The sequence below is a fragment of the Anabrus simplex genome, chromosome 1 (assembly GCF_040414725.1).
Source record: "Anabrus simplex isolate iqAnaSimp1 chromosome 1, ASM4041472v1, whole genome shotgun sequence".
Classification (NCBI taxonomy): Eukaryota; Metazoa; Arthropoda; class Insecta; order Orthoptera; family Tettigoniidae; genus Anabrus; species Anabrus simplex.
In genome coordinates this window covers 1,407,562,875-1,407,575,613 of record NC_090265.1, presented here as the reverse complement: position 1 = coordinate 1,407,575,613, position 12,739 = coordinate 1,407,562,875, and the positions used below count along the sequence as shown (strand labels likewise).

At 37.4% G+C, this 12,739-nt stretch overlaps 1 protein-coding gene across 2 annotated transcripts in view; it reads left to right on the top strand.

Moving 5' to 3' along the window:
* Window positions 1-12,208, top strand: part of Iswi (Imitation SWI) — a 304,965-nt gene extending 292,757 nt beyond the window's left edge. For both annotated transcript variants that reach the window (XM_068225541.1, XM_068225540.1), the window contains exon 21: window positions 11,433-12,208. In XM_068225541.1, the coding sequence (XP_068081642.1) occupies window positions 11,433-11,727 (295 nt within the window). In that variant the 3' untranslated portion in view covers window positions 11,728-12,208. The remainder of the gene's footprint in view (window positions 1-11,432) is intronic.
* Window positions 12,209-12,739: the final 531 nt, after the last annotated feature.

Genomic DNA, 12,739 nt, shown 5'->3' with positions numbered 1-12,739 from the left:
GAGTCAGACATCTGAATGATGAAATGACATTGTGGTTCTCACTGTAGCCACTATATGGAAGAAAAAAAAAAATTAGTGAGGACAGGGATATCCCAAGGAATAACTTTACCACCAAACAAGTTCAAGGATTTGGCTATAAAAGTCGATAATTTGCATAAAGATATATTTGTCAACATCTGCAATCTCGGTCATTCTGATCATTTTATTTTTTTCACCCTTTCTCACCCCGCCCCCCCCATACCAAAGGGGGATGAACTTGGTGGTACTATTCATCTCAAAAACCCTGAAAAATATGGATTCAACATTATTTTTGATTATTTTTATATCTCGATGTCCCCTCGCCCCCACTCAAAAGGGGGCTGAACTTGGAATTTTAAAACTTCGGAGTGGTTCTGTTCGTCTCAGCGACCCCGAAAACTATCAATTTGACACTATTTTTAGATACTTTTATATCTCACACCCCCTTGCCCCCCACCACCACCCAAAAGGGGGCTGAACTTTGACTTTTTAAAAATCTGGAGTGTCACTATTCACCTCAGCAACCCCGAAAACTATGGATTCGACAGTATTTTTTTATTTTTATACCTAACCCCCCTGACCCTCCACCCTTTAAGAGTGCTAGGGATGGCTTCCCCTCCTAGTGCTAGTCTCTGGATAATAAATCATTAGTGTATAAAGTTTGGTTGAGATTGCTCAAGTGGTTTAGGAGGAGATGTCATTTACACACATCACTGTCAGCCATATTCATTCGTTTTTTGCGATGTGGCATCTTTAAGTCCGAAGCAAGGTAGATTTTCATGAGGTCTCTCCATCTGGGACGGTCTTCAGCGATGTTCTGCCATTTGATCCCAGTAATCCTCCGGATGTCTTTATCCCATCTGTCCAGTGGTCTTCCTTTAGGTCTCAGATGATCTTTCGGACTCCACTCAAGCACAAGCGTTGTCCACCTACCATCAGTTCTCCGAGCAACATCGCCTGCCCACTGCCATTTTAGGGTAAACACCCTTTCTAAAATGTTGCTGACCTTTGTGACACCTGATGTAATCTGCTTTCTTCCTGTCTTTCTTCGTGAAGCCTAGCATAAACCGTTCCATAGCCCTTTGGGCTGTTCTGAGTTTTTACTTAACAAACTCTCTCAATGTCCAGGTTTCACAACCGTAAGTCAGTACAGGGAGAACACTGGTTAAAGACTATCTTCTTTAGGTGGGTTGGCATGTTGGATTTGAAGATTGAAGAATTTCTTCCATAGGCTTGCCATCCTAGTTTGATATGTTGGAAGATTTTCGGTCTTAAGTCCCCTTTCATGTTTACAAGCTGTCCAAGGTAGATATACTCATTGACCTGTTGTAATTTGGAGTTTCCCACATGTAGCTTTCCTGCTGGGGCCCGTTTGTTGAGCATAACTTTGGTTTTAGAAAGATTCATGGATAGTCCCACTTTTTGATAGGCTGAGACAAGATCTTGTATTAGAGTTTGTAGTTCATCGATGTCGTTGGCCAAAAGTCTAATGTCGTCTGCAAACCTTAAATTGTTCAGCCTTTTCCCATTGATTTTGATTCCTGTATTTTGCCAGTTGATTTTTTACATGGCCGTTTCTAATACTGCTGAGAACATCTTCGGAGATATGGGGTCGCCTTGCTGTACACCTCTTTGAATGGGAAAATCCGTGGTTGGCACATTGACGTTCACGAAGGCTGAAGAGGTTTCGTAGATATGCTGGAGTACTTTTATGTAGGCAGCATCGATGCCGTGTTCGGTTAAGGCTTGCATAACAGCAGCGTGGCTCACCAAGTCGAAAGTCTTTTCAAAGTCCCCAAAGGCTAGACAGTTTATCTTATAGTTATGAATTTCATTGGTTCCGTATTGAAGTGGGATTACAGTAAAATGAAATACCTTAAAGGTCCACCTATTCAATACAAAGATGTTTTAATGTGATTCAATCACATGTCAAATGGTCAAATGGTACTAGTTTCGGCATCTATGTGCCATCATCAGCCTTAAGTACAAATTAAACAATATGTATATTCCTAAAACATCTAAAACACATTTTAACACATTATAAAATACATGAGATAAGTTAAAATTATAAAACAGTTGATTGCTATGATATAAAATTCTTAAAAATTCTGGCTGTTCGTTACATAGTTCAGTCTGTGTACATTCAGAATAAGTGAATTTGTGCTGTTGTTTATGTGAGTGACATTTATTCCTTTAATATTGGGTGGTTCCGGGGAAGTTTACTTTGATCACGTAAGATCGTGATGTAAATAAAGATGAATTCCCACTTCAATTTAAACCTGAAGGAGAAAATAGCCAAGTTAGACGTTGGAAGCAATGTATGGAAGTTACTAGAATCATAAGGATTATTGAATGATGATTGACTCACCTTGAGCAGCATGTTAAACATGTTGTTACACAGACGGAGCCGGACAAAGTGTTTGGGCAGCGGTAAAGGAGGCGAGGGGAAGGAAGGAGGGATGGGGTAGTGGGGGTAATTGACGGGTGTGTGTATTCCGGATTACTTGGAAAATTGAACTGTTTTTCGATAGTTTGGTATTTTTAAGCCAATCGATTAAAAGATCGAAAAGGATATTGGGTTTCTCGTAAATTTCATTTAAATTATAATTGGGGTTGAAGTATTGATCGCAGCTGATGTAACAATTTTCAATAATATTCATTATGGATCCCTTGTTTACTGTTTGAAGAACTTCCATATCTTGTTCAATGTCTGTAAATTTGTGATTAGTGGCGTGCATATGTATACCCATGGTGGAGAACTTGTGTCTCATCGCGTTGACGTGTTCTGAATATCTAATCATAAAGTTGCGTCCTGTTTGTCCTATGTAAGAGCTGCTGCATTCATTACATTTTAGTCTATATATTCCAGATTTGGAGTAGATACTGGGGGTATTGATTGATGCAGAGTTGTATAAAATTTCGGAAGTTCTATTATTAGTTTTGAATAAAATTCTTACATTGTGTTTCCGGAAAAGGTTGGTGATTTTGTGGACGTCGTTATTGTAAGTAAAGCTGGTTGAAGTAGGAGTTTTTTTTTTTTTTTTTTCTTTTATGAGTTTGGTTTTAGGCCAGTACCTATATTTGTTTATTATTTGTTCTATAAACGGCCTGGTTACCCATTGAACTTGGCAATTGCCCTTATGGTATTAAGTTCGTTATTAAGATCTTTCTTCTCCATGGGTATGGCAAAAGCTCGATATACCATGCTATTGTATGCTGCACGTTTGTGCATTGTGAGATGTATGGAGTCTTTGTGGATAGTGTTAGCAGTTTGTGTAGGTTTCCTGTATATTTTGTAAGACAGGCCAGATGTATTTCTAATAATGATTATATCTAAAAAATTAATTGCTTTATTGATTTCTTACTCTAGTGTGAATTTAATGTATGGGTCAATACTATTAAAGTCTTGAAGAGTGGAGTCCGCGTTCTTGATTAATTCATCCATAATGACAAAATTTGTCGTGCACAAATCTGGCCCGTATGAGAATATTTGGAAAGTTGTTATTGATTATCTAAATAGATATTAGCCAAAATTCCTGATGAAGGTGATACTTAGCACACGGGCGAAATGCTGGCAACCAGGAATGAGTTAGCTGGAAAATTTATAATGTCCAATAACGGACCATTTATATTGGTATTATTTATTATTATATTGGTAAATTTACTCATTCAGGACAAATATTCCCTATGGAAATCAACATCTATATCATCAGTATCCAGTATTCGGGAGATAGTGGGTTCGAACCCCACTGTCGGCAGCCCTGAAGATGATTTTCCGTGGTTTCCCACTTTCACACCAGGCAAATGCTGGAGTTGTACCTTCATCGAGGCCATGGCTGCTTTCTTCCCATTCCTAGCCCTTTCCTGTCCCAACATCGCCATAAGACCTATCTCTGTTGATGCAACATAAAGCAACTTGCAAAAAAAAAAAAAAAAAAAAAAAAAAAAAAAAAAAAAAAAAAGTCTTGTAGACCAACAACTTCGGCTTAATAGCATCTTGCACATGTTCATTCCACTATCAAACCACCTTGTTCATGCCCACAGTGGTTGCTGTATATCCAAACCTCATCAGCACTTTGACCGTGTTGTAGATCTTCTAAATCGCTAATAGAGGTTTTCAGCTGTACGCAGTACTGGGTGAATTTCCACCACTTAATTAGTTCATCTGTAGTCTTCAGAGATTTTTCGCGAATATCCAAATGAATCCTGAAATTTAGGAGTAGATGATATTGGGGTGTGATGTCTGACAGAATAACTTTTGTGTCAGTGACTGGCTTCAGATTACGTCTTCTTACCAATCAGTAATCAATCTGTGTATTTCTTCCACCACTACTGTAGGTGATTAAATGCTATAGACATTTATTGGAAAATGTGTTGGTCAGAGCCATATATGCTTTGGCATGCTCCAAGGTTTGGTTTTCATCCTCATTCCTGAATCCAAAGCCCTGACCACCATGTATTCTGTCATAACCGTCTCAACTTTGTCCGACTTGTCCATTGAGATCGCCACTAATGAATAAGAGCTCGTTCTCATCGAGTGGTTGCAGATAATTTTCAAAGCTAACCCAAAATTCCTCCTTTTCATTATCAGCACACAGAGTTTGAGGAGCATAACGGGAAAATCACATGCGGGGCATTTTTCCCACTATCAATCTTGTCGGTCAGATAAGTGGACAACTTCAGTAACACTATCTCTCAGATCAGAACACACAACAATGGCTACACCATTCCAGTTGATGTCTATGACAGAATAACTTATATCCTTCTCCAATTTCTTTAGCCTTTGACCTGGTTCACTTAGTTTCTTTGGTGTTAGCAGTATGGATATGGCGGTTCTTCTAGTAATCAGCTAGTTCATGACCGCTGCTCATAAGAGTACCCGTGTTAATGGTGGCCAATCAAATTTGCTGGACTTCCTTCTTTAGCCCACACCACACTTGAGAGTGGGTAGCCCTCGCCCGTTTCTCGCATCTTTTAGCCAAAGATGACGCATGTTACTTAACGCGGGGGACGGACGAGCAGTTTGTGTAGCAAGATTCCTTTCAGCCATGCGAATGAGATGCAATGGATATTTTTACCAACTGGCTTGTCGCAAAGCCTGATGTTGAAGCATTTTATTCCTGCTGTCAGGTATTTTATGAAGCCACCCTTAACATGGAGAACAAATGCCTTTTGCAAGCTGCTCCTAATCTGGAAAACAGATGTAGCACGATTGATTCCAGTGTCATTTTTTCCACTGAGAGGACCACCAACCCACCTAAGGGGGCTCATCCGTTCGAAGTTGTTGGCCTCCTCAGGGGATCGAGTTACTTCCCGCCGCCCGACACTTAGCGTTGAGTCGCTGACTGATTATTTCAATAATATTATGAACACTCCACATGATTTACATTCCATTGAAAATCAGGCAATAATTTATAAGCATGAAAAGGAAAAATTTCATTCAATTTTCTGTGTCTAAGGATAACTAGAATGTGGACTTTTGAAGTTACAAAAAATATTGTACAATCATTTTAATGGCTTTCTCTGTGATTGCCATTTTAGGTAGATTATTTTTTACATCATCTTAATTTTGACACTTTTCTACACTCTTAACATTTTTGTAGTGTTTTTCCTTTTTTCCTTCTCAGATTTTTGTCCAGCTTGCCATGGAATGTCCTGTATGCAGTGTTCCCTAGCTTGACGTTTGTGTATAATTTTTTGACACTATTATAGTTTAAAATGACTCAAGGAATTTGGGAATCAGTCAAACTTTCAGGATGTAAATGCTTCCCACAAAATTACCATATTTAGTGTGAGAAATTGTAGGCTCTCTCAGTATTTGATTTTCTTGCTCTAGTTGATTGGGACATTGAAAGTAAGGAATCTATACTGTACCACCTTTAAAGAATAATGCGTTTCAAACCATAATATCAAAACTGAAATGGTAGAAGCAATCTACAGGCTGTTCAAGGTTAGGGCGTCATGTAAATAACTTCATTTTGACATGTTTATCTCTTCTTTTTGCTCTCCTTTTCTTGCCTCTCAGAATGGAGTTCACAGGTTGGATGGTCATAACTGTTGAACGGTCTGTTTGGGGCCAAGCATTGTCACGTTGATGCCGTGACAAATATCACCTTACTGAATCATTATTCTTCGAAGAATTTAAATTTGATCACTCCTTTACTATTCAAAAACTGAGTAACAGACTGCTGTTCTTCTTTTGTGCATGGCTGAAGTGGGGCAGCTGTGGTCCTGTGATGGTGTTTGCTTGTTTGCAGAGTTTTGCTGTGTATAGATGTACGTTATAGCCTTTATAACAGTACTACCATTTGCCAGAACTGTGGCATGAAGTTTCAGATTTTTATTATACTTTTAAGATTTTCATTTGACTAGCCCTTGTATTTTCACATGACTTTTCTGACAATGCTCTTGACCTCTAGACTAAAATACAAAACTCTGTATATACAAAGGTCGATCAAATATAAACGGGATTTTTGTTCCTGAACATCAACAGTTGGTAGGACTGGCCCTGCGCTTCTGCTGTGCTTAAGCGGGACCATTAGAAGTGGAGAGAACGTGCTGTTAGATATTTCCCACTGTTTTGTTAATAACACTCATGTCGGAGCAACAGCTGCACCCCTCCACTGCGCAATACACAATTATAAAATTTCTTGCTCATGAAGCAGTTACAGCAGCGGAAATTTGCCAGAGATTGACTGCACAGTTCGGTGATCAAACATTGTCAAGGACGCGTGTTTTGCCTGGCATTAAAAGTTCAAAGGAGGACGAGAATGTGTGGAAAATCAGCAACACGATCACCGTCCTCGGACCAGCATTACAGACGAAAATATTTCTGCGGTTAAAAACATTATTGACGACAATTGGCGGGCATGAGCGACGCACAGTCAATGCTGCTTACTACTGCGAGCTGTTAAACAAGGCGAGGGTTGCACATCGCCACAAAAGAAGAGACTAACTGATTCGACTGGTCATCTTCCTCTACGGCCCCATACTGCAGCTCTGTCTCCAAGTTGCAGGAAATGCACCGAACTACACTTGATCATCATCCTTACAGCCCGGACTTATGGCCATGCGATTTCCATTTGTTCGGACCGTTTAAAGAAGCTCTAGGAGGGCAACGATTTGAAGATGATGAGAGTGTGGAATACAACTTTTATTATAATTTGGATCCTCCTTATTCAATACATAAAAACTGTTTTTTAGGTGAAATTACAACATATATTTCAATCAGAACTAGTTTCGGCGCCCTTTTTGCGTCATCATCAGCTGATAAAGGTTCTTGGAAAAATTGGCAATCACATAAGTTTATCTACGTCAAATTGAACACAATTTAAAACCATATTAACAACCTAAAACTGTGTTACAATTATACTGTTCCAAAGTCCATATTTTCTACAAGTCCGAGACTTGCGAGTCTTAAACCTTAAATTGATGAAAACACATGTAAACCGGTTTGCTCACTAATAAACTAACGTGGATTTAAAAGAACAACAACTTAAAAATAAAATAGTCTTGAAGAAACATTAGCTTAATTTAACACACTTCTTAAAATGTGACGTAGAATCGTATTAAAATAATTCAATAAAATCTTCAGAGTCGCTTTAATGGAGCAATCCTAGTGAGGTGGAAACATGCAATTGGTCCTTTAAGATGTTAACAAGTACAACGTTCCCAGTTGAATGCGGACCTGAAATAATAGGAATCTAATAAACTATCGCTTAACTGAAGAGGCAAAAATATAAAATTACGTTTTCTAACATAAGCGTTTTTACGTGACTCACCTCAAAAGATCGCTGTCCATGCGAAGCACAATGAAGCGTAGCGAGAGTGTTGTCTTAGTAATCAAGTGTCCAAGGTTGGTCTGGGCCGAAGGGGGGAAATAGGGGAAGGCAGGAGGAGCAACTGAGGAGCGGCAACCTGTTGGAGCTCCGGAGGGCGTGGTCGTAGAAAGCAACTAGTAAAGCTATTACGCATAATATGAAACACTGTCCTATTGACCGGGATATGTGCATTTTTAAAAAACTCAATAGGGAAAACAAAAAGAATATTTGATTTTCCAGAAATTTCATTTAAATTAAGGTTTGGATTAAAATACTGATCCAGGTGTATATAGCAACCCTCTGTAACATCCAGCAAACTTCCTTTTCCTAAGTTCTCCAAGATCTCAATGTCCTGTACTATAGACGTGAATTTATGCTTTAGATCATGTACATGCTGCCCTACCGCGGAAAATCTGTTATATCTTATTGCATTAGTATGTTCCGTGTATCTAATTTTAAAACTTCGTCCTGTTTGACCTAGATATGTGCACCCACAGTCGTCACATTTAAATTTATACATACCCGATTTGGTATATGGGTTTGATCTATTAACTGAGGCTGAATTGTGCAGTACAACTGTATTATTATTATTATTATTATTATTATTATTATTATTATTATTATTATTATTATTATTATTATTATTATTATTATTATCAGTACGAAACGAAACCTTGACATTGTTTCTTGAAAACATTAGTAAACTTATCCTTATCATAAGTAAATATTGCGAACGCCTTCTGATTAGGTTTGTCTTTGGCCAAAGTGGTTTGTAAACGGTACCTGAACTTGTTGATGATACGTTCAATAAAGCATTCACTAAAACCATTAACCTTAGCCATTGAACGGATTATATTGAGTTCTTTATTCAAATTAGCTTTTGTCATGGGTATCCTACATGCCCATTCTACTAAACTATTGTATGTAGAGTTTTTTTTTACTCTGTGGGTGTTCTGAGTCTTGTCTAATAGTGACTGCCGTTTGTGTAGGCTTTCTAAATATACTATACGCAAAAGATGAATCCGATCTGTTGATTTTTAAGTCAAGAAAATTAATTGATTCATTACTTTCCGACTCCAAAGTAAATCTTAATCTGTGGGTCAATGTTATTAAGTACATCTAGGCCCGGTTATATAAAACTTTTGATCTGAGTTTAAAGAGGAAAAATGGCTGCCAGTCAAGTTGAACTTCGATTTTCCGTTGTATATACGCTAATCTAAGATCATCTCGTCTTGATCTAAGTTCAGATTTCACTGCCGAATATTCGTCGGTTAATCTCCTTGAACTTAGATCATTATCATTCATATTAAACATTGAACTAGACCTGAAGACTTGTGAAGTGTTTCCTTGTATCGTATCTGCGTAAGAATATCGTACCTTAATAATATCGAGGTGCGTTATAAATATATTGAATGCTAGTAGTTAAATAATATTGCTAAAGATCGCTCGATTTTTTTCAGAAGTGTGTTTATGTGAATATCATAAACAATAGCCTACTGCTATACCAACATGTTGTTACTTAGTTTTCTATTATGTTTCAAGTTTACAAAACAAAGCATATATATTTTCTTTAGCAGGGATGTCATATTATTCCGACTTTTCGTCTGATGAAGAATTGATTTTACAACGAGCTCCTCGCGTCTTTCGGCACAGACGGAATCCGATTATTGAATTGTGTGAAATGTTCAAAATAAGATTTTGTTTATTGAAAGATGTTGTGGAACGACTGGAACTAAAGTTAAGGGACACACTACAAAAACCTAGTCAAATAAATTATCCCCTGTCACCCATGTGTATGTTCCTAACAACTCTTAGGTTTTATGCTACAGTAAGTTTTCAAATGGTTGTTGGAGAGCTCTTTAACACTGACAAGTCAATGGCTTTCTCTTTCAACTTTGATGTCACCATATAGGTTCTTTTATTTTCTATTATATGTTTGTACCTTGATAGTACAATATCGACCAGATCGCCCTTTTCTTTCTGTGTGAAGTTCCTTCCATGTTTACTTTGCGAGATTACAGTATTATCTTCTCCTTTTTCGACAGTCACGGCAATTTCGTATTTCATTTGTTGACAGTCACGGCCAGGTCAATCCCACTATTTAAGTATTGTCCAATGGGCCGAGCTATTTCGTATTTCATTTGTTTTACGGTGTTGCCACGTCCAATTTTTTGAACTCTGATTACATTTGAACTACACATGTGTAAATAGAGTTCAGTTTTATACAATGCGATGAAGTCGTAATCTCAGTTCATTTTCAGAACTAAGTTCTAAATTGATCTCCAGTCAGATGTCTTTATACAACCGGGCCCTAGATTAGCCGTTGCGTCCCTAACACGTTCGTTTAAAATTACTAATGTATCGTCCACAAATCTAGACCAAAACAGAATGTTGTCAAATTCTCTGTCGTTCTCCATCATGTATGTTTCCAAAGAATCCAGATAAATCTCCGCCAAGATTCCCGAGGCCGGAGATCCCATTGCCAACCCACCCTGTCTGTATAGATTTAAATGTAATTACTGTGGGTGCACATATCTAGGTCAAACAGGACGAAGTTTTAAAATTAGATACACGGAACATACCAATGCAATAAAATATAACAGATTTTCTGTGGTAGGCCAGCATGTACATGATCTAGAGCATATATTCACATCTATAGTACTTGTTGTACTTGTTGTACTTGTTAACATCTTAAAGGACCGATTGCACATTTCCACCTCACTAGGATTGCTCCATTAAAGCGACTCTGAAGATTTTATTGAATTATTTTAATACGATTCTACGTCACATTTTAAGAAGTATGTTAAATTAAGCTAATGTTTCTTCAAGACTATTTTATTTTTTAGTTGTTGTTCTTTTAAATCCACGTTAGTTTATTAGTGAGCAAACCGGTTTACATATGTTTTCATCAATTTAAAGTTTAAGACTCGCAAGTCTCGGACTTGTAGAAAATATGGACTTTGAAACAATATAATTGTAACACAGTTTTAGGTTGTTAATATGATTTTAAATTGTGTTCAATTTGACGTAGATAAACTTATGTGATTGCCAATTTTTCCAAGAACCTTTATCAGCTGATGATGACGCAGAAAGGGCATCGAAACTAGTTCTGATTGAAATATATGTTGTAATTTCATCTAAACAACAGTTTTTATGTATTGAATAAGGTGGATCCAAATTATAATAAAAGTTGTAATCTTGGTCCAATATGGACAAACAATGAAATTAATTAATTAAACTGAGATTGTGGAAGACTTCATGCGCAACTGGCTGGTGACACAACCCTGTTCTTTTTATAATGAGGGCATCAAAAAAAGCTGCCCATACGCTGGGACAAAAGCATTTCCAAAGCAGGAAACTACTGGATGTGGAAAAATAAATTGTAATTGCCTTGTGATTTTCAATAAATGGATTTAAATAAAAAATAAAATCCCGTTTATATTTGATTCCCCCTCGTACTTAACAAAGAATTACTTAAAAATAAGGCTGATTTTCTGAAAACTGTGTTTTAAGATTTTTTTGCACCTTACGTCTTCGAACCCTTCTTTTAAACACTGTTGGCATTTAATTCTGAATCTTTTTTTTTTATTTCAGGCAGGCACCACAGTTTCGTTTTGACTGGTTTATTAAATCACGAACAGCCATGGAGCTTCAACGTCGCTGCAATACACTTATAACTTTAATAGAACGTGAAAATCAGGAGCTGGAAGAAAGGGAGAGAGCAGAAAAGAAGAAGAGAGGACCACGCGGTAATAGTGGAATGCCTGGTGTACTCTGTGCAATAGGTGCTAGCAGTGGCAGCAAAGGTGGACAGAAGAGGAAAAATGAAAATATAGCTATGGGTGACTCAAAAGTTGGCCGTAAGAAGAAGAAAAGCAATGAAAAGTAACCTATAATCGAGTGAGCAATATGTGGTCCATTAGCACATCTAATGTCTTTTATACCAACTCAGTATTGAATGACAAATGATCTTCAGCTGTAAAGTGGTGATGGACTGTGCTCTGTGTATTGCCTTTTCAGTGGTGAATGTTGTTCTTTTTGCATAAATATCGTGAATGTACTTGTTTATCTATGGACCAATCCCTTAGCTTCTCTTTGTTGAAATCCTGTAATTAAATACGGTGTCAGCTAAGGGGATGAAATGGCTGACAAACAAGTTACTGAACTTTGTGGAATTGACTGCGAGAAAGTGCATTTGTATCAAGTGTATTCTTGTTGCTTCAAACAATGCAGCAGGTTTGCATTGAATGTACCTTGAAATGTATAAACAAACTTCCGTGACTAGTGAAAATAGAATAGTTTGCTTTTACCTCTTGGTTAGTGATGTATCATGTCATGTAATTTTTTTTAATATAGACACTTAAAAGAAACTTCCATTTATTTCTGTTCCAAATTTTTTAAAAAGTTATATCTCTTAGAGTATAATTTCACCAAAGAACCTACAGCTGTCTGCACAATTTCAAAGCCCTTGGTTTCAAGTAACAAAAAAGAAAAAAAAGCAAGTATTGTAAAACAGCACTAATAAAATGCAAGCAGATAATTTCACTGAAGAATCTACAGCTCTGTCGGTATGGAATTTGAAAGCACTTTGTAAAAACTATCAAAAAAATTGCAAGTAGAAGATTGTAACACAACTTATGATGTCTACCAATACAATGGTGAAGTTTCCTCTTATAGCAAATGAAGTATTTAGGCAACATTCTTAGTAATGTAAGTACATGTATTTCACCACCTTCCCGTGAGATTTCAAGTGTGTGCACCTTGTGTGTGCTAGTACACAGATGTTTCAGAATGGCAGCTACACTTGAGACGTAGCTATGGAGTGTGATTAGGTTTCTGTGGTGTAAAGGACAGAAACCTCCTCAAATTTAATGTGAGTTGTGTGCAGTGTAAGGTCACAC